Here is a 22,075-nt window from a genome sequence, read left to right as displayed (position 1 = left end):
AGCCTGTTTAGCACCACTGCTGCTGTGATTTTCTCTGTGTTTGGAGCCTGATTCAAAATCCTACCAAAGTCAATGAGATTCTTTGCATTGACTTCAGTAAGGTTTGGATCGGGCTGCTGATATGCGGCAGTCATCGACAAGTAATTTGCAGGTAATTCATCACCTTGAGGCCCAAGGAAACTGAGACAGTGATTAGCAAGGAAGTTGGGTCTATCTACAGTAGGTGGTCACAACTTAAATAGGAATAAAAAGGAAAATGATATTTTGTGAAGGGTCATTTTTTTATAAAATAGATTTTAAAGGGGCAGCACTTTTTGCCTTTACCTTATCAGAACTCTGCAAAAAATGCATAACTAGAGATCACATAGATTGCATTAGGTTCATAGATTGCATATAGATCACATTAAATTGCTTTTAGGAAAGTAGGAACAAATAGGTTTGTATCTAGAAAGGAAAAAGATTCAGAGCATTAACCTAAAATCTGTGGCAAAACTCAGAGTGAGGCCTTCCATTGTGCTTATCCAAACCTATAACTTCATCATTTGTTCTTAATTAAAATTTTCTCTGTGAAGTTCAAGAAGACAAGCTATTGCTTTTGTAATTACGTAATTATTCAGAAGATAAGAACTGACTATTTTTGTACATGTACATATATACATGTATATGTGCATATATGGACATTATATGTAAGACACTGCCCCAAAAAAAAACTGAACTGATACCCAAGAATGCTCTGTAAGCTGATATATTTTAATTAGTAAGTGCAGCTGTTAGTTTCTTTTTAATATAGGCAGCAGAACTACTGAAATAAATGTTTTTCAAAATATTCTTATTTCCCCCAAATAAGGTCTACCTGAGGACTGTATTTATACTCTTTTCTATATAGTCATAAATATCTTGCAAAGCATGCTGAACAGAGTGATAATCCAGGTAAGATGAAATCTTGATTATGACAACTTTTGTGTCCGCTTTAAAAGACCCTAAGGTAATCAAAATGTCTTTAACAGGGATTCTTACAGTTTTGCATTGGGTGAGGATGTGCTCATAATTTTTATGGAAATTTAAATTCTCAATAATTTTCCAGTTGTCTTCTTCACTACTGCTTGTGGAAAATATATCTCAGGAACTGGCTTAGTGCCCTGAGAATCCCCATTTATGCTTATTAACATGAGACTTGTGTTTAGATTCAATGCTATGTCATGTTCATGTTTACAAATTTGTCCTATCGTTTTCTTCCAAAAACCTTTTTCTTATTCACAGTGTTTATTCCTGACTCTCATTTGTACTGGTTTCTTTTAATCTTATCATGAATATAACTGTACACCTTAGCCCCCATTCAGAAAGTCTCAACTTGCCAGTGATGGGGATTTTAGCATTAAAATTTGAATGTTCAAAGGACACAAGCTTTTTTAGCTATTTCATTGCAGGGTGAACTGCTGTTAAGATGATTCACATCCTCATTAAAATAAACCAACAGGGAATCAGATTCCCAAATTATGTAAAGGGGAGCTGAAACTTGCCTTCCAGTGGCGCCATCATGGATCCATCATCCTGATTGTTCTTTGCATTCCCCTCTTCTATAGAGTTTTGCTTGTGGCTTTAGCTTGTAGTTGACTACTCAGCAAAGACCATTTTCAAAAGCAGAAGGAAAAATAAAGCACCTCTGAAAATTTCTGATCAGTTCTAGAGGTTGTTAAGTTAAAGTGAGAAATTTGTCAATAACTTTGAAGGACAAAGGCCTTCCAGCTTAGAAATGTTAAAATAAAAAAACTACGTGGCACTTGGCACCCCTGTTGGGATGCTGAATATACCCGGTACCCTCAGATACCATGTGGTTGTTATCAGGTGATCTCTATCACATCACTGCATTTCTCCTGGCTGAAATGCTAGGTTAAACCTAGTACGCTTGACAACATTCCTTCTACAATCAGTAGTGAAGCAAATATAATGTGAGGTGCTTGCTTTGGTGTAATCACCCAAGCATGACTCAATGGTCTACTATATTTGACAGAAAGGGAAACTCAGAAAACCATTATTTGTAACCACTATGAATAATGTTGTCTTCTTAAATGAGTATTTGAGGATCTCAACAGTTATTCTGAAAGGGTGCTACTATGTGATGAGAAACAGCGGTCAATAACTTCAGATGACCAAAAAATTTCAAAACAACTTAATACCCTTTCATCTGTTTGGGTTATGCAATTTATTGTTTTAATGTGGCAGTCAGACTGCTCCCATGTTTTGCTGTTCACTAGATGAAGCCATCTGCCTGTGAAGGAGCCTTCAGCTCCAAAGATTCCAATCTGAACATAAGCTTAGAGAAAAGTCTTGGCAATCTGTATGAAAAGAAGAGGCCTTTGCTTTCCAGTGACTATCCCTTCCTTTAGGACCCACAGATAAAAAATTGCTAAAAAAAATAGTGGAAATTTCTCTGCTGTTACGCCCTATGGTTCATGGGCCCTTGAGGTAGTTATGCACGAGCCAACTTCAGAATTGAAGTATGACAGCTGCAACAACTCCACACCAGTGTTAAGCTTACTGTGAGCAGGGCTTCTTATCTAGGGAACAGCACCATGGTGATGAAGACCACAAATTCTGAGGCTGAAATAATATTTGTGTGGCTCTCCACTTGATGGCATAGCCTACAGTGAAGCAGGCAGCTGCCTATAGCAACAGTCTGCTGGGGAGGATAAAACCATCTGGCTTTGCTGCTTAATTCACTTATGTACAGTCCCAGGAAGCCCAGCTTTGTGCTGCTGCCAGTGTTACCAAGGAAGGGGTCTTGGCAGGTTTAGGAGGTCAACTGCTGCTATAAGATGTGGTAACCTCTTTGGGCTGCAGAAATAACTGCTTTTATTTCTTCAATCCCTTGACAACAGAAGTCTCTAAATTTCTCCTCGTGTGGCTCTGCAGCCCAGTTTTTTCCCTTTTATCTTTCCCTGTATACTAACTGGGGTCTAAGAAGTCTGTCTCTCATTTTTAGTAAGGAGATCACTTTTGGCTACTCTGTGGGAAATCTTGAGTCAATGCTGTATTCTGACTCGCTTAGGGCTGATTCAAAGATCTTCAGCATGGCTATTCATTACAGTTGCTGTTTAGTGTGGTCAGCATTCTGTCTTTGGCAATGATCAACCACTGGTGCTCAGGAAAAATAGAAGAAGTTGTCAGTGCATTTAATTACGTATTTGCACAATGCTCAGCACTGAGTAAAACAAGCAGCACTTCCAACACACAGGCAAGGTACCTGTATTCACCTCTCTACAGATCTAGTTCTGCTTGAAGCCCAGCACTGGCTTACCAGGAGAGTTAAAGCCAGTGGAAGAATAGTTTAATTATTATTAAAATAACCAAATTTGGTCAGTGATCGGTCATTAGAGTGTTCCATCTTCCTGTCCATCTGCAGTTGGAGATACAACAGTAAGAACAAGTGAAATTCTTAATGCTTTTTCTAAATTTGTTGTTCTTACCTTTCACATTTTCATTTCATGAAATGAAATCTTACTGTTTTACAGTAGAATAGGGAATAGGGTCTTTTCACTCTGCCTTGTATTGGTTATCTGCAGTCAAGATCTTCCAAACTGTCTTAATATCCAGGTTCAGTTTTCTCAGTAAAAATTTTCAAAACTAGAACTCATTACAAGTCAGTATAGCTGAGCCCTTTTAAAACCTGACAATTTTTAGAAGTATTTAAGATCCTCTTATCCTTAACTCCCAATACTGAAATACTGTTTAAAAATGCAACTTAGTCTCTCAAAAGTCTGAAGCTTTTGAACATGCTACTTGCACTGTTTACAGCCCAAAGAATGCGTACATCTGTAGCTGTGCTGAACTTTGCAAGCACGGGATGTGGGCACAAGAATCTTTGCCGTTATATTATCAAATTTTCCTTTGAAGAAGACTGAAGGTTACACTGTTTCCTTGGATGAACAATTGAATCTGGAAACCTGTCACGGTCCAACTCCTATTAACTTTGGTGGAACTGCGCAAGTGTTGTTTAAAATGGCCCATAATGTCTGTCTAGAGAAATCAAGGGCTTGTTCTTCTGCCTTAGGGGCTCTTATTTCTGTCCTTCTTTGGAAATGAACACAGCATGTTAAACCTTGAGGCAATGAAAATGAGGCATTCCCTGATGCAGCAGAAAATATTGGCTAATTCCAGCTTCAAACTGAATGGGAAGTCACTCACATGGACTGTTAATGCAAAGTATCCTCCTTACATCTCAGTAAAATTTCATCCAGTATATGGGAAGAATTGTGGAGGGTGTATTGGATCTGCCTTTTGCACCAAAAATGGATGGGAAGGGAATGACTTTTCTTGATCCCTGTGAGGCACACTGGACATAAAATTATTTCTTAGAGCTCTAAAGTACTGCAATGTATACTTATACACTGCTTTTGACGATACAAAGAACTACTAGCAGCTTGTCTGTGTAAACAGCAGAAGGTGTCTAGGAAAATTGGCATACATCAACAGATGCAGAACAAGATTCCTCTGCGTCCAGTCATAGTTCATTTCTAGCACAGTGGTGATGGACAATTGGATGGAAAAAAGGAAGGGAGCAAGCATCACTGGACTATTAATGATTCTACAATTTTTATCTCTTCTGTTCCCTATCAGTGCCATACTAGATGTGTGTCCTGAAGTTGGTGCTGCTGAAAAGGGAAGTTGTTCCTGGTGGGCGTTTTATGAGGCTAAATCATAAGCCGAATAGGGTCAACCAATACCATGACACTGACCAGAATGTTTTGATAGATTTGAAACCTGTGGAGGTTTAATGAACATGGTCACTGGATGTTCTGAATAATGAAGACGTGTTCTCTGATTTAGAAACTTGAGAATTTATTACCAATTAGCCTATCTCATTTCACTGGCAATGCAATCTTTTCAATTTTCTGTGTTTTTTTTTTTTTTTTTATAAACTAACCAACCTAGCCTCTTCAATTTTCTCTTTCATTTTAAGAGAAGACCATTAAATTCTACCTCATTTTGGAGACGAACCTGTAACAAAAGTATTGTGGATAGACTGCTTATTATACCTGCTCTTGGAAACTATCATTAGTATTATGGGCACTGTCTCTATACATCAATATTAACGATGAGACCAGATTCTTTCCCCAGCCCTGCAAACATGTAAAGGACAGTGGGTTTTAAGACTACATTGCTGGACATACTCCATCGCAAAACCAGGCACAGGACATATTCTTGTGAAGACTCAGATGTAATTCTTGAAAGATGTATTTTCCTTGAGAGCTGTATAGTTTTAATCCTTTCTCCAAGATTTATTTTTGACCAAAAGCCAAAAACTACAGTGCAAGTCAATGATTCAGTGCTCATTTGAACCCAGGATCCTTCTGCCTTTCAGTACCAATCCGATAACTAGACCACAAAAGCATCTTATGCTGCCTCAGAAAAGAGTCCTCTTTGTGGGAAAGGGAGGAAAATTCCCAGCAGAACTCCCTTGGACGTCTGACCCTCAATAAAAATGAGGAAGCAACACTTCTGATTTTCAAGAGATTAACATTACCATTATGTTTCCCTTAAAGGGGACATGTCAAGCTTTAACAAATTAAAAACAAACAATCTCTGTGTAGTTGTTTTTTAAGTTTCATATTTGTTTTGCTAATAACTCCGCAGTCTATTCAGACAGAGCTCACAGATGTTTCTTTTTTGTTACTAGTCATCATATGCATTTATGAATATATTTTTGTTTAAAAAAAAAATGATAGAATTATAGTGGTCATACCACTCTGTTCATTCTAGAGAATGGTCCAACGTCTCCATCAAACTGTGTTCTACTGAAGATTGAGTGGGTTGCCTGTCAGCTGTTGTACCACAGTAAGTACATGCATGCATTTTTGCAGGATGTGGTCCACCATACAAGTCTCAGTTATGGCAAATCTCAGACCAGAAATTGCTAGTGTGTTTGGAAAAGGGTCTGCATTTATCACATTCTTTTTGATGAAACTCTTTTACAAATTTCACTGATGTATTTCAATATGGATTATGCTTTTCAGATCCAGAAAAAAAAACAATTAAAAGCAAAAAGTGAGTTTAGCAGAAAGTTCCTCTTTGAATTCTGTATTGTTTTGAAGATCTATGTTTCTGCTCTTTCTAAGGGAGTACTTGAGTGGTCTATGCTTACCTTGTTATGCTACCTTGTTTAAACAGCAAGGCTCATCAAAATAATATAAACTGTTTGAGGAATGAAGAAGAGCCTTTTTCTCCTTAATCAAGTATATTTTTTTTAAAAATCTGTTCATGCATTTTTCGCATGTCTATATTGTTCTGATTCCATAGAACTCATTAATGCCAATATTGTTGCAGAAAGATGCATTCACCAAAGCATACATATGCATTGCTTAATTGAAGATATCCTTTCCGTTTTAGTATGTAAAATTTAGGAAAAAAAGCAGGTGAGCAATTGAGTTTACCCAACATACTGTAAAGCACTATGTTGCTGTGTGTAAGTCTTGGGCAAAGAAGTCCGCAAGGAAACATTGTGGTTGCAGTCTTATCTTCTTATAAAGAAGAATGAAAAAATAAACGATGAAGAGGTTGATAAAAGCCAGAAGCTGGACGTAACTCTTGCTCATTCGATGGCCCACACTCTGCAAGCATGAACGCATGAGCTTATCTCGTTGCACAAAGATAACCTCCTAAGAAATCACAGAAGCCAGAGAACTGCTTAGATGAGACTAAGCACATGCAGAAGGATTTGCAGGATCAAGCACAAATGCTGACTTACTGGCTATGCAATCTTCATTACAATCCACTTTGATTGAGAGTTTGGCAATTATCTGTCATGACTCATGTATGTGACCATTTTTCTGTGGGACAATGAAGAAATACGAAATATCAGTGAATGCAGACCTGCCAAATCACAAATATCAAAGGTTCAGAGCTTGCATTGAGAATGTAATGCAACAACTTGTATAAACAGAGATGTTGCACAGAGAATGTTAGCTCATCAAATAAGCAGTTACACACAGGAGTCAGCTTATGTGTGTTTGAGTTTTCTCATAAGAAATTGAAATACATTTTTTTCAAAACGTTTTTGTTCTTTCTCTATATTCTTATAAAACATTTGCAGCATTGCATTTGTGCATATAATGAACAGTAGAAGACATAGCATACTGTAATAGTACTTACAATAAAGAATAAGTAACAATAACTGCATACAAATAACATAAACACAGCCTTCATTCTAATGTACTTATACCCAACAGAGCACAAAAGAATTTTCAAAATACAACTGAATTATTCTGTATGGATTGTTCAGTGTGTTCCTTCTGTATCTGTCTGTTCATTTTGTGTTTAGCTAAAGGGAATGCTAGCAGTCTTGGTAGTTAACTATTCTCTCTTTTTTTGTAGTAACTGGACCTTCTGGAAGCAATGAGGCTTGCATTTTGTGGTAATGACAATGCTTCAGCCTATAACATCAGTGCTGGTGTCCTAAGAAATGTCTGCTTTGTGGATGCCCTCAATTTGGTTCCCCATGTCTTCTTGCTATTTATCACCTTCCCAATTTTATTCATTGGTGAGTTATTCAATGGAGCTGTGCAATTCTACAAATGCTTAAGCATGTATTTATACTCAGTCATGTTTATACGTGCTTGGAGGCCTGTGGTGCAAACCATTTGATGCTTTGTATTTGCTAAATTTAAAAAAGACAGAATGGCTTGACCCAGAGCACATGACGCCAGCCCGCTTGAAATGTTGGGGATATTAGAAGCAAATCTGAACTAAACAGCATGAAAAGATGGCTAAAAACCAGAGGAAACAGATCCAAATGCTTTGAAACGTCTCTCTGGAGAAGTTTTACTCAGATTTGAAATTGGCAACTTGCAACCTTTGCTATTATTGGGTATTAGGAGACTTAGGGCAGTGGGTCTGGATTCCCTTTAAGTTACATGAATTTCAGAGAATATCCAAAATGTGCAACTTGGATCTAATGCTAGGAAAAGTGTAGGAAACTTTTAAAACAGAATTATTTCTTCTTTTACCAATATTTGTAAACAGAAGTAAAGCAAAAGAGATAATATTTTTCCACAACAGTGAAGATAGGAAATGATAAATCTGTCTTAAAGAATTTAGGACAGGGAAGTGGTTCTAACTCATTTGTAAAAATCCCCATCTAAACTAGAACTCTAATTAGACTTTTTCTCTATAGTTGTCTCTTTATCCCAGTTATTTGCAGTTATTTTTCAGAGCTGTCAAACAGTGGCATTTTAACTGATCATAAGAGATAAAGAGACTTGAATAATTGTCAATAGGCAATATGTATTATTACTGCATGAGAAATGGCATATCAGTTATTCCATGTTACCTTTCTGGTGTCATGTATGTACATACTAATGCGTTTCTTCTATGAGGAAGATCTTAATTTGGGACTATATTTGAACTAAATATTTAAGGGCTTCCACTATGCAAAAAGACTCTGAAGTGATTGAATATTAGGCTACAGGATCCTGTGGGCTGAGACATACAGTACCTACCAATCAAGGATAACAAGATCCAGTGACTGTAAACTAATTAAATCTTTGAGGAGGGGAGTAAGACACAAGTTCTAACAAAAAGAGTAACTAAAGACTGGGAAAAATTGTAGGAATTATGGAGAACTCTCTCCAACAGTGCTGGATCTTTATTTCACTGCTGGCTCTTTCTTTGAGGTGAGAGGCAAGTCATCCTTGAATTACATGGGCTTTCTGCAGAAGTGTTTGCTGGAAATGCAATGCAAGGTTTTAGAGCAGAGGGAATCTTTTACGACAATCTGTGTTACGCATTGAGTGGTAGAAAGACACTTCAATTTCCTTACAGGTATTACCCAATTAATTTTGAAATAATATTGCAGCCACTAAAAATTCCATCTGTTTTCTAACAATGTTAGAAAAAATGAAAAAAAAAAAAAATAGCTTAAATTTTGTGTTATGTATGTTCTATGATCCTGTCATTCTTTGTATGTAATTCTTTGTTTTCTATCTTGTACCTTAATTATCAGGACAAATAGTTGTTGAACAGAGCATTAAAAGCCAGCTGGAGTCCACAGTATTGACTGACTCCAAAACTGAAAATTGATGATGAACCATATTTGTGCAGATGCAAAGAGGAAATAATGAAAAGCAGCTTGGGAGAGACAAAGATAGGAGCAAGGTCAAAGAAAGCCATGTTAGATTAGGAAAATCTCAGGAAACTGGAAAGTGCTTGAGACGGATATGGAGAAGAGAGAACATTTTGTTCCTGTGGTGTTTTGCATATTAAACAAGGATGAAGTGGTAAAATCCTGACAGTTTCTAAGAATTAATAAACCTGCATTCTGGTTTAGGTGTTTCTGAGTCACCTGATGAGCTTCTAGACATGATAAGATGCTGCATCCATGCATATCGAAAGCATATCCTGGATTTTAAACTCAGCTTGGGGGGGGGGGGATATTTTTAGGTTTTTTTTTTTTACTTCCCCAAAACGTGCTGTTCTTCAGATTCTCTATGGGCTTTGGAAATTCTGTCAGGGAGTTCCAGGAGCTACATGTAAGAGCCATGTAGGCTGACTGAATTAGGACAGCCCTCTAGCAGGGAAGAAAGGAACAAGAGCCAAAGCAACATGCAGGACAAGACTTACTGTCATGACTCCTAGTCAGTCCTCAGCTCCCCCCAACACTGCCATTTCTCTCAATTCCTCAGTGCTCTGCTTCTTGCCAGGTTGCTGGCCTCAGACAGGATCTTGCCTGAAAAGGATAGGTGCCATCTGAGGTGATGACATGGAAATAAGATTCAAGATTAATTTGTTGATTGAATTAGCTGAGTGCTGGTGCTGTGCTGGGAGCTTTAATGTGCCAAGAATGCACAGGGCAAGAAGGCTGGGCCATGCCTGAGGAGCTGAGACTGAGAAATTGCCATTCAGCATCCCCTGAGACAGTGCCTGAAACAGAGATAATAAATGTTATTTGTTTGAAGTAAATGTATTTATTTGAGGTCTCATTGACCATAACAATTGGAATCTTTGCCCATTCTTGTCTGCGGCTAGGAGAAACACTGTGACGCCATGAATTAAGATCTGTCAGTCCCTGTTGCGAGGCCAAGACTCTGAGATGTTTATTTTGGTTTTCTCATCTGTGTTCTTGGCCAGGGATCTCTTATCTTTGGTTACAATTGTGAGAAGGCTGTTGTCCCATTGTCTATAGAGTTAGATTGAAATTATGGGGGGCTGCATGGCAACTCAGACACCCCTCGTCATCTTATTAGTAACAACAGCACCCATAGTCTTGTGGTATTTTTGCATTGATTGTGTACCAGTAACTATGACCTATGGATTAGAGTAGGGAACTGATAACCAGGTCACTCGAGGTCTGGCTGTGTGATAACTTTCCTCTTTCATTACTGTTATTTCCTAGGCTGGGGAAGCCAAAGCTCCAAAGTCCAGATTCACCACAATACCTGGCTGCACTTCCCTGGGCACAACCTGCGGTGGATCCTGACATTCACCCTACTGTTTGTACACGTGTGTGAAATAGCAGAGGGAATAGTTTCCGATACGTAAGTGAGGTTATTTGATGGATGGCCAAAGTAACAGTGTTCATTAGTGCCTAGTGATAATATGTAATGGGCTGGCTAGTAAGGCGTGGAGTTTTTCCCCAAAAAAATGGGGCATCATTTCATGACATTTTCATGAGATGAAGGTGAATGAAATGACTGTTCTTAGCACTTTGTTATTCTTCTCTCAAGCTATAATGTCAAGTAAATACTGACAAAATTTGAAACATTCACATGGAAAATACCTTTTTATCTTTAGGAAAATCATATTTTTTCCTCTTAAATAGCCGAACACCTAGGAATGTCAAAATGTTACATTGAAAAGAGACATCAAAATCACTAATTCATACCTTGTTTATTTTCAGACAAATGAAATCACGCCATCTGCATCTTTTTCTACCAGCTATAATGGGATTTGTGGCTGCCACTGTGTCAATAGTCTATTACCATAATATTGAAACATCTAACTTCCCAAAGCTACTGTTGGGTAAGTCTCATTCTGATATTTATGTACAAAACCTTACAAACCCCAGCAGTTTAGCCAAAATCAGCTGGGGTATATTGATATATGAAATGTGTGAGACTATTAAAAGAAAGAGGAATAATCCTCTGCTCTTCAAATTACTATTATTGTAGAAGTTACTGCACCTTTTATAAAGTATGCAATGAAAATTGTTTTTAAAAATGATTACAAAAGGAAACAAATTGTATGCCTATCATATTTCTAGCATGAGCTTTTAGGTATTTTTTAACACTGCTCATTATTTTGAGGCAAAATCTTGCTTTCGTTTGAAAGGGCTATTTTGAAAGGTCACTTTTAATAGTTGTCTGATCACAAGCCATCCTGTGCAGATGGCTACTGTTTCTCAGCATCCTTTGCAATTGCTTTTGAGATTACCCAGTCTGCTTCTGAGTTTACTCTCTCAGTCAGGAGATGGTCAGAAGAATCTGACTAGCATAGCAGGGTAATGCTTCATACAAATATACTATCCAAATTACTTATAACTCAACAACCTGAATGAGCCATTGACAGGTACCAGCCATGCTGCAGGATACAATTAAACTTTATAAACTCTGTTTCAAAATGAGCACATATCCATATCCTTATCTGGGATGCATCCTGTTTTTTCAAAGGATATATTTATAAAGTTAAGTGACTTTTACTTAATTTGAATAACAATGTTCCCCTCCAGAATATCTTCAGTGGACTTTTGTAATTGTGCAAAGATCCACCATTGTGGATCTCTTTGAAGGGTGTCATCACCTCACATGGCACCAGGAAAGAGAACAATGACTTGGATAAAGGAACTGCTAAGCAAATCTCTTGAATCTGAGTTCCTGACTGGCTGAGATCACGAATTGCCAGCCTGCAGACTGGTGACAAAGAGGGTCACCATGGCTGCATTCCACAAAACCATGGAATAAGTCTGTTTGAGAGAGCCAACATTTCTGCAGGACAGGTGTGATTATGTATTTATTTATTTATGCATGTGCACCTTTTTTACAGCTCTCTTTCTTTACTGGATAATGGCCTTTGTCACCAAAACGATCAAGCTTGTCAGATACTGCCAGGATGGTGTGCCTTTTTCTCAGTTGCGTTTCTGCATCACTGGAATTATGGTCATTCTCTATGGGCTGCTTATGGCTGTGGAGATCAATGTCATTCGAGTTAGGGTATGTGGATTCTTTATCATGATATAAAAAAAATACCTGTAGTATCTTGGGGATAAAGATGGGTCTTTAGTCTCAATAACTCTGGCTTGTGTCAAGTGTAGGCCCAAGTTTAGCTTAACTATAAATGTCTGGTTAATTCTATAGAAATCAATGGGAGCAGTCATCTCCTTAAAATATATGTCCTTAATGTGTCCCCTAGACATCATATGTGTGTGTGCCTGTGTATACATATACACACAGAGAGTACATACGATTTATATAGATACACATGCATATTTGTGCATGTAAGGGTATATATGTGAATGGAAGCTATACAGTATATGCTATGTTAATGCAGATAAACTGTGTATGTAGTGAATGTATAACTTAGCATATGTTCTTACCCATAATAACTTAAAATACAGTTATATCTCAATTCTTTTATGTTGGTTTTGGTGTACTGATAGGCTATAGAGCTGTGTACACATTTCATATTGCTCAATTTCTTGCCAGTTATGCTGTCAAAATGGAAATGCTCTTATTTACATGCAAATTTATGTTTAAATTCAAGGTAGATTACCTTTAAATACTGTTTTGACACCATAGTTGTATTATACATAATTTTTACTAAAAATTACCATCAATAAGATCATTCCTGATCACAGGCTCTCTATTTCTTCTCCAGAGGTATGTTTTTTTCATGAACCCTCAGAAAGTAAAGCCACCAGAGGATCTACAGGACTTGGGGGTGAGGTTTCTGCAGCCATTTGTCAACTTGCTCTCAAAAGCGACTTATTGGTGGATGAATACTCTTATTATATCTGCTCACAAGAAACCTGTGGACCTGAAGGCAATCGGAAAGCTTCCAATTGCAATGAGAGCACTGACAAATTATGTCTGTCTTAAAGAAGCGTATGAGGAACAAAAGGTAACCAAAGATGTTCATTTCACTCTTTGGCCTTAGAAACTATAGCGTCACTTTGAATTTATTCTGCTTTTATGAAATCCTAGTTTTAGGAATCTTTAACTTGGGACTGTTTGTTCCGAAGTGAAACTTAGGTTAGGAAGTTCCAATCCAATGGATACTGTTTAGTTTTAAGTGAATTTACAGCAGGGGAGAGTTGCCAGGTTGAGAGCAACTGAAAACTAAAACCATAACAGACTTGCTAGCTTTCATTTTAAAAGTGAAAGCATTGTTTAAATCTTAGCCTCTTATGGCAGCATCTTAAATTAGATGACATTCTGTCCATAGTTTCAGCTGGAAACACTCATCTTCACTTTTTCCTCCAGAAAGAGAAATAGCCAAAACCACACATCAAGAATAGCCAAAACACTTGTGTCTTAACAGCATTTTATGTCACCAATACAAAACACAGCACCAGACAGGCTGCTATGAAGAAAATTAACTCTATCGCAGCCAGACACAGTGCAAAATTCATGGTGGGCAAATTCACTGTCTAGGGCAGGAGTTTCCAGAAAAACTTCTGAATACATTTAGGCAAAATTCTGGTGTTTCATTTGTGCTTCAAGCTGGTGATTCCTGACAAAGACAGGAAGATTTTGTTTTGCAGAAAGGAGGAAGGATTTGACAGCCTGCATCCCTGATTTTTACATGCATATCCATTCTCAAGCATAAACAGAGAGAATACCGTCATTCAGAGGCCACTTTGGAAAATGTAGCCCAGAGGACAAAAGCGTACCAATCCTGTTCCTGCACACACCAGAGAAACAGGCTTCCACACAGGATATGATTTAGAACTGCAATGCGAAGAAAAGCCAGGAGGAGCAGCTCTCTGCTCACATCAACTGATGGAGCTGCAGGCTCCTTTCTGTGCCCTCTGAAATGAAACCATAATCAGTACAATTATTTCTATTTTAATAGATTTAGGTTGCTTCTCTTTCCTTTTGTATTCAATGCTTGGAGACCAAGACCCTTCTGCTGTAAGCAGAAAACTACTGAGTAACTGGAACTGAGCTATTTATAGCAAGAAGTGCATCCCCTAGGCCAGCTCCTTAAAGAAGCATTTGATGCCTAAATTCTACTTTAAGAAGCCAAAGAGTCTTAGGCACCTGCATACCCCAAAAATCTGACTCTCTGTGCCATTCTTAATGACAGCCATGACGACTGGGTGCAAGCATTTGTTTGTAGCTCATTTACATTTGCAGACACTGTGTGTGCCTGCACAAATATGTGGTTCAGATGCCAAAATGCAAGTTAAGAGTGCTATTGCTCAGGTGCATGAACACACTTTCAGTGTGTAGTTTCCCTTGGTGTGTGTCATGCATGTATTATGACTTGCATAGGTACCCATGCTGTTACATGCGCCTACATTTATAAAGCTGTCTTACATCAGATATTTTGGTTTCCGTTGTTGTTTAAAGTCTTGAGATTACCACAGTCTATAGCACATTTGTGCCAATCTTCAAAAACAGGCTGTAACTCTAAAGTAAACTGATACTCACAGATAAAGTAAACCAAAGGGCTAAAGCCAATCCAAAGAGGCAGGCAGTGAAAGTCACTGCAGTTCATTCCCAACAGAGAAATATGTTGGCCAGAACACAACCACAGAATTAGGAAAATTCTCCAGGTTGAAGCGTGGTCCGCAATCTGGATGAGTTGGTATGTCACTTGTCTCTGCTGCTGGAGTGTATTTTACACTAATCTTCTGCAGCTGGTGAGGGGAGCCCCCCAGAATCCTCTGGATTAAATGGGGTTATCCCTGCCTGTGCCTGGTGAGAGTTGATCTCAGCTGTGCTCCATGGCCCTGCAGAAAGCAAGCTTCTGTTCTTTTCCAAACCCTTCTTATCATGCCTTGATGAAAGATGCTCAACATGACCATGAATATTCTGTATTGTAAAATGCCTTTGAGATGACTCACATGGCATTGCCTTGCTACCCCTTCTGCATGCTACAAAAATTGAAACCAGTTGAGGTTCTGTACCAACTAGTAGCATGAGTTAAATGAGTCAGGTTGAATTTTGATGACTGTTTTTTCAAAATCACTGTTTTCCAAACTTTAGTCCCAGTCATATATGAGTGTAAACTAGAGGGACTGAGATTAACTTTTTATCACTGCTATATTCTGCTAAAATAGCATTATTGTCACTTGCATAACCATGATGTCAGTAGATAACTCCTGAAATCCATACCCAGCTGTTTAGACAGAATTCTTCTGGCTCCTGCCATTTGAAGGTTTGCCCACTGACACAGTACCCAAGCTAACACTTCTCAGTGTCAAAACTAAATTCACTATTCTGTTCTAGGTTTTTTACATTTTCAAAGTTTCATCAAGCATGTCTTAGCATTGTGAATACATTCACTACTCAAAAATCTTCAGTTACCAGTAATTTTTTTCAAAGTATCAAGTACTGTCACTTTCTTGTATAATTTATAGAAGTTTAAAGCCAGTTATCAGTAATTTATTATAATATTAAGTAATATAAAACAATACAATACGATGCTAAATAACTAGTGATCAACTATTAGTCTGGTAGTCACTACTGCAAAATCCTTCCTACTCTTACTGTAAAATATAGATCGTTACTGGTTTTATATGTAGTTTGTGCTTGGAATGTGTATAACAACATAGCATATGTCCTTTCAAATTTGAAGATACTATAAAACCACAAGTAAAACAACCTCTTTTGGTAAGTATGCTTACTTAAATGTGTTTTTCTGATGAGGTACTTTAGCTCCTATCACACTGTTAAAGTGCATATCTTTTATTTCAGAAGGATGACAGTAGCCCCTGTAAGTGCAGTCTAGCTCAAAACGCATTAGGCAACAAATTCAGAGCCTTTTATCTGGGAAACTCGCATGTGCTGTTTCCCTCATCAGAAGCTGCAGTTTTATTCTTAGCAGTTTCTGAAATGTTAGCTCTAATTTGTCTATATGTTGCTTATTTCTCAAGCTTCCTGGCACTGGGTATGACCAGGCTGGCCTAGTCTCCAGAAGCCAGTAAACAGCGATCTGGCCCTCCTCTACACTTGTACATTTCTGGCACCATGCACATATTCTATCTCACTGCTAAAGAGGCATAAAAGGAAAAAAGAGAAAATGAGACATGAGGCAGCCCAGCAGGGTACCTCATACTGGCTTTTCTTTGGTTAATTTGTGGGGGTAGGGAGTTGTTATTACCGGGCTATACTTAAAATGTCTTGGTGAACAGTCAAGAGGGCTTGGCTTGAGTTACAACTTGCAAGCATGTGTGCTACTTGAAAAATGACAGATGCTTTTTTGAAGTGTCAAAAGCTGCTGCCTGGAGCACAGGGAAGTGCTCTGCAGACCATGGATCTGTTCAGTAAAACTCTTTCTTCTACAGATTAAGAGAATCTCATAAATATCAGAATTCCTCTGACTAGATAAAGGGTAACTGCTGGTTGGTGTTTTAGGGCAGGAGTTGTGATACTGCATCAATTCACAGAACTGAAGGCTTTCTAGCCTTGATTTAGTCTTATCTCCCAATGTAGCCTGCTTCATCTTTTTGAGCACAGTAATTAGAGATCAGCTGAATTTTGTCTTCCTGGAAGGCATGCAAGAGATAGAAAAAAAGTCCAGGTAAATTAAATTAAACTATATTCTTGTGGTGTCTGTGAATGTTTTTTTCTTTAATCCCTTTCTCTCATTGGAAGCCTTTACTGGATTAAGCGGTTTCGCAGCTACTGTGAAAGCCAAGATTACCCCTATGAGCAAAGGATGGAAAGGTCAGACCTTTTCCTGAGTGCACATGTGACAAGGAGCAAGGGCTAAATGCCAGTTTGATTAACCTGTGTTTGCATTCCTGTGTTCACAGGTTCAGAAAAGTGGTAGGATTTAGCGGTGAGAAAACAGTTATCTCAGAAATCTGTTGATACCTATAACATATTTGCTACCTCACCTACCCAGAACACCCTTCAGGAACCATTTGGGCATCCAGGCAGGAATAAAATGGAAGTTGTCAGGGAGGTCTGTTCTTGATGCAGTGATACCTGTTTCTCTGTTTTCTAGAAAAAGGTAGCAGACCAGCCCAATCGGAGTCCCTCCATATGGTTAGCCATGTATAGTGCTTTTGGACGACCAATTCTTCTCAGCAGCACGTTCCGTTACTTGGCTGACTTGTTGGGTTTTGCTGGGCCATTATGCATTTCTGGCATTGTCCAGGGCTTCCAGAATACAACCAATAATACAAATACAACAGAAAAGGTAACCTGACAACATGGATTGAAAGACTTTGTTTAATAGTAGTTCTAGATTCATACATGGTATTTAATTTGCCTGGCTGCATGCTTTTATATGTCTATGATATTGTCTGTGATATTGTCATTGTATTGTTCCATTGTTTTTTTTCAAGCAAATTTAGTAGGGTTTTTTTGTGAGAGACAGTCAAGTTATGAACCTGAATAGTGGAAGTCTTTGGTGTGAATGCAGCACAGGTACAGGTGGTGGAGGCTTCCACCCATTGCCCACCTGACTGCCTCTTAGTGGAGTCATACCAGCAGTTCTAGGGAGAAGGAACAGCTTTTCTGCTTCTCTTCAAATGTGCCTCTTTGTTTCAGGCAGGACATCTGCTGGTGGTGCCTCAGCGATGCATCCAGCAAGTAGGAGCCTGTGAATTTTGCTTAATTTCTGTCCATCTGTCCATTTGTAGTTCATTGGCAAGTTTGAGCTCTCTGGAATCTGTTTGCCACTGGGAAGTTGACAGTAGTCACTCCCTCTTTATGACTGGTTATACTGCTGAAATGCATTGGCGCATGAGAAGTTGAAAAGCATCCACTTTAGTGGCATTCTTGATACTAGAAATGCACAAAATATGATAGCTCACAGTTCATTTCAAGTTTCACTGAGACTGATTTTTGAGAGATCTCAGAGCACTGAGCAAGCATCCGACACAGAACTATCCTAGTTCTATCCTAGTAGTAGCTAGTGAAAAGACACAGGTAAAATTATTTTACTAGCTGACAGCAGAGAAGACATGATGAAGAAATTTTCCTACATCTGTCTTCTGACACAGAAACATCCTGTATGCTTTATGCAGTAAGTGCTTTGTATTTGAATGAGCAGATAGGTATGTAATGGAATAACATTTTCCCCTCCAGATAAAGCATTTCATTGTCATCACTATCCAAATATCTTCCTCTGGCTGCTGACTCCTGACATTCATTTTCTTGACTGATGGTCTGAATTTGGCTTTAGATATGCTCAGCCATTGCACTGAAAGAGAGTTTAATTGTGCAGTTTATCAAATAAAGCTCTTTATCATCTTTGAACCTCTATGTATTGGATTTGAGCCACAGAGTTAAAAGGCAAAGTGCCTATTTTGGCTTCAAAAATAGTGAGGTTTTGCATGTACAGGAAACAAGTTATTTTTAGCATGAAAAGCGATAATTTCTCAGTCTCGGATTTAGGAATCTGCACCTTGACAGCTTCCTTTATCTTTTGTACTCTTTAGAGAAGAGGTTTTAGTTGGGGGGGGGGGGGGGGTGTAAGTTTTAACACTATCTAAAGGGAAGATTAAAATCAATGGCAAACTTGAAACTACTCCAAGAGCATGGCTTGGTGACAATCGCTGTTTCTCTTGGATACATTTCACAATACATTTGCTTTTAATTTATGGATTTGGACACCCTTTCTCTTGGTTGCTCTTGCTATTATGCATTTCTCCTTTATGTCTAGTTTCAATTAATATGAATTAATTTAATTTTATGTTTATTCCCCCTTTTACGTGAGAACTCTCTATACATTGAGGTATCTACAAATGTCATTTTATTATTGATATCCCCACTGTGTACACATGGGGAAGTCAGATGCAGCAGAACATTACAAAAAGAGTTTTCAAATATGTTTTATCTGACCAATCATGCACTTAAGCAACCTCATTTTTAAGGAGTTGGGCTCATTGAGCTGTTTAGTTGTATTATTTCGGTGGGATTTAGGTGTTTTACAGACATTGGACCTTTTGAAAAGACTATTGGGTGCTTATACACACCTTTTGGGTGTCAGCTGCCTGTGGCAGAGGGAAGAGTGTGTCGTGAGGAGAGGCTGGGGCCACTGCAGTGAGGTGAGCCTGGATGGCTTGGAGCACCCCTCTCCTGCCTGCAGGCTCATGATGGCTGACAGTAATCCAGAGAGATGAAGGAATCTTCAAGAGGGTGGGTAATGGCTTGCTTCCCAAACCTTTCATCTCAGAATCAGGCTGGGTATTTCAGTTTTCAGTAGAACAGGCTTTATCCTTTCCTTTTCTCTTTTTTAAAGAATTTGTGTATATCCTGCTTCCAGCTGGATTGGAAATACCAAAGGAACAGCCTTCCTTGCAGTAGTTTAGTTCCTTTTCTGCATGAAACAGAGCAGAATGGTGAACATAAATGTCAGAAAATTAAAACAAATAGAGTTGTTTGTTTGGTGAGGTTTTTTTGCCCCTGTTGAGGCATTTAAACCTTATTTTATGGGGAGTACTGGCATATATATTCTTATTTTATTCAGAATTCCAGACTATAATTCTGGAAGGAATTGTTTCCACAATATGCAAATGCAATGTAAGTAATTAATCACATGTAATAATAATATTGTCTTGCAGCTTCTTTGTGGTGCAGGTGGAATGAGGTTTATTTTCTACTTAGTAGCATTTCTATCCTACAAATCATCAGAATTTGATGGTGAAACTAAAGATAAGGCAGACATGGTGATCTCATTATCACTTTCCTGCTATAAAAAATTCATTTTAGAACTGCTAAAAGTAAAGTTCCAAGACTTTTAGCATGCATAGAGTATGTAATTTGTATTCAAATTATTTTGATACATAGGACAGTGAGAAATCTGACTTCTGTAACTTTCCCTTAATATCATCAATATTTTGTATTCTATTGCAATAACTGAATTTCCATTGTCTCAAGGATATACCGTCCCTCCTATGCCACTGTCCCAGGTTCAGCTATAGCAGTCATTTTTCTCCTTCTTAGTAGCTGGTGCAGTGCTGTGATTTTTGACTTTCAGCCTGGGAATTTTTTCCTATCTTTTCAGGTGAAGGATCCATCAAATTCATATCTTTCCTCTGAGGAATTCCTCAGGAATGTTTATGTTTTAGCAGTTCTTCTCTTCCTGGCCCTTATCTTGCAGAGGACATTCCTGCAGGCATCCTATTATGTGACTACAGAAACCGGCATCAACCTACGAGGTGCTTTACTGGTGAGCAAATATGTTCCCATGATCTGCGAAGAAATTCACTAATAATAGCTTCAGCTTTGTATTTTCATCTTGTCTTTATCTGAAGACTTTGTTAACAGTTGTTTAAGAGAAGATATGCGCTGTATTTTTATACAGAAAACTGTATGTATCTTTATACAAAAACTATGTATTTTTATATAGAAAAGTAGTATCACTGGCATAGCCAAAGTGATGCCAGCAATTGGTTTTGCTAAAAATTAAGCCCATCATACTTACATGTTGAAGTAGTACTCACTCTGTGCATGTAAGAACATAGCAGATGACATTAGGTATATAAAGATAGTTGTTTTGGCTCTGGCATCTGCTTTGTTCATTTGCTCATGAGGTTACTTCTGCTGACTGTGGATAGAGTCATCTGCAGAGTACCTTGGCTGAGCTATGTTTTGTGGGAACATGGTCCATGTATCGTGAGTGATGATGCTGAGTATTTATGCCCTTTTGCGCTGAGCCCTGAGACATGGGACAGGAGCAATTCATCTGCAAAACTGTCTCCAAAACCAGCACCTATTAACCCCCTGTGAAAGTCACGTTTATGAACTGGACTCAGCAGCTCCAGCTCAGCATGTGTGTGGGTTGTAGCAGGTATCTCCACAGACCAAACTCCACAGCCAGCAGTAGCACTGTGTGCAAAACAGAAGCTGGAACTGATGCTTTGCCAGATGTAACTAACCATAGGAATATCATTTCAGTGTGGAAGCTTCTTTTGAGCTTTGTGCTCACTTTGATTGATGTAGCTGTTTCAAACATTTTCTGCCTTCTCCCAGAGTAGATAGTGCAAACTTTCCTTGTGCTTTTGTGGTTCCCTCTTAACAAAATGGGGACTCTTATAACCATATGCAGCTGATGTAATTCATCATAGTCTGTAGGCATTTCTGATTAATTCAATGGGATCTACCTTGCTCTTGGACAAAACAGAGCCAAAAAAAAGATTTTTAAAAACTTTCTTGAAGCTTCAGTGTTTGATATTTTGGTCATAGCTGCAAACTGGGCTCACAATATTTATCTTGAAAATTCTGGTAGGTAGAAGTCCTGTTTAATTTTCAACCCTGTTAGGTTCCTATTTTATGGAAATAGGTAAAGGAGAGAAACCCAAAGGAATACATACCTACCCTGATCAGAATTTCATAACATGAGTTTAACTGTCATATTGGAAACAAAGATCTCTTTGACAGACCATGTCACAGAAAAGCAGGCTCACCAAATGTTTGTTAAAAAAGATCTTTGCCCTGCCTCCTAAATTTTGATGTTTTGTTGTCATTTTTTTCTGTTTTAGGTCTGCGTTAAGCAACAAACCTTTTAAGAGGAATTGGAGTTTTTAAAAGTCAGTTCTCTCTCTTGTGCTTTCTCTCGCTCTATCTCCATATCTCTCTCTGTCTCAGGTGAGAGACTGGGAGAAGGGCTTTGTTAGGTAAAGACTGATACCGCAGTTCAAAACATCCTGCTGCTACTGTTGTTTTATAATTACATCATTTTCATATCTTCCATTTTATTCCTTCCCTGCAGGCAATGATATATAATAAGATCCTGAGGCTTTCTACATCCAACTTGTCCATGGGAGAGATGACGCTGGGACAAATCAATAACTTGGTTGCCATAGAAACAAATCAATTAATGTGGTTCTTGTTCCTGTGCCCCAATCTGTGGGCAATGCCTGTTCAGGTAGAGCATCAAAGGGCCTGATTTCAGAGATCCTCCA

The 22,075-nt window shown here is 38.4% G+C and overlaps 1 protein-coding gene across 8 annotated transcripts in view; it reads left to right on the top strand.

Moving 5' to 3' along the window:
* Nucleotides 1-22,075, top strand: part of ABCC9 (ATP binding cassette subfamily C member 9) — a 75,550-nt gene that overhangs the window by 618 nt on the left and 52,857 nt on the right. For 7 of the 8 annotated variants that reach the window (XM_057405190.1, XM_057405188.1, XM_057405187.1 and 4 more), the window contains exons 2-10: nucleotides 5,761-5,835; nucleotides 7,372-7,537; nucleotides 10,388-10,529; nucleotides 10,892-11,013; nucleotides 12,034-12,200; nucleotides 12,865-13,107; nucleotides 17,167-17,361; nucleotides 20,176-20,340; nucleotides 21,883-22,038. In XM_057405190.1, the coding sequence (XP_057261173.1) occupies nucleotides 7,393-7,537; nucleotides 10,388-10,529; nucleotides 10,892-11,013; nucleotides 12,034-12,200; nucleotides 12,865-13,107; nucleotides 17,167-17,361; nucleotides 20,176-20,340; nucleotides 21,883-22,038 (1,335 nt within the window). In that variant the 5' untranslated portion in view covers nucleotides 5,761-5,835; nucleotides 7,372-7,392. Of the gene's footprint in view, nucleotides 1-847; nucleotides 931-5,760; nucleotides 5,836-7,371; nucleotides 7,538-10,387; nucleotides 10,530-10,891; nucleotides 11,014-12,033; nucleotides 12,201-12,864; nucleotides 13,108-17,166; nucleotides 17,362-20,175; nucleotides 20,341-21,882; nucleotides 22,039-22,075 lie in introns of all 8 variants that reach the window. The other variant, XM_057405185.1, reaches the window with a different exon arrangement.

Source organism: Pezoporus wallicus, unplaced genomic scaffold (genome assembly GCF_028554395.1).
Source record: "Pezoporus wallicus isolate ANWC-B61680 ecotype Strahan unplaced genomic scaffold, APGP_CSIRO_Pwel_v1 contig_6789, whole genome shotgun sequence".
Taxonomy (NCBI): Eukaryota; Metazoa; Chordata; class Aves; order Psittaciformes; family Psittacidae; genus Pezoporus; species Pezoporus wallicus.
The sequence above is the reverse complement of the archived record's forward strand: the minus strand, read 5'-3'. Positions and strand labels throughout refer to the sequence as shown.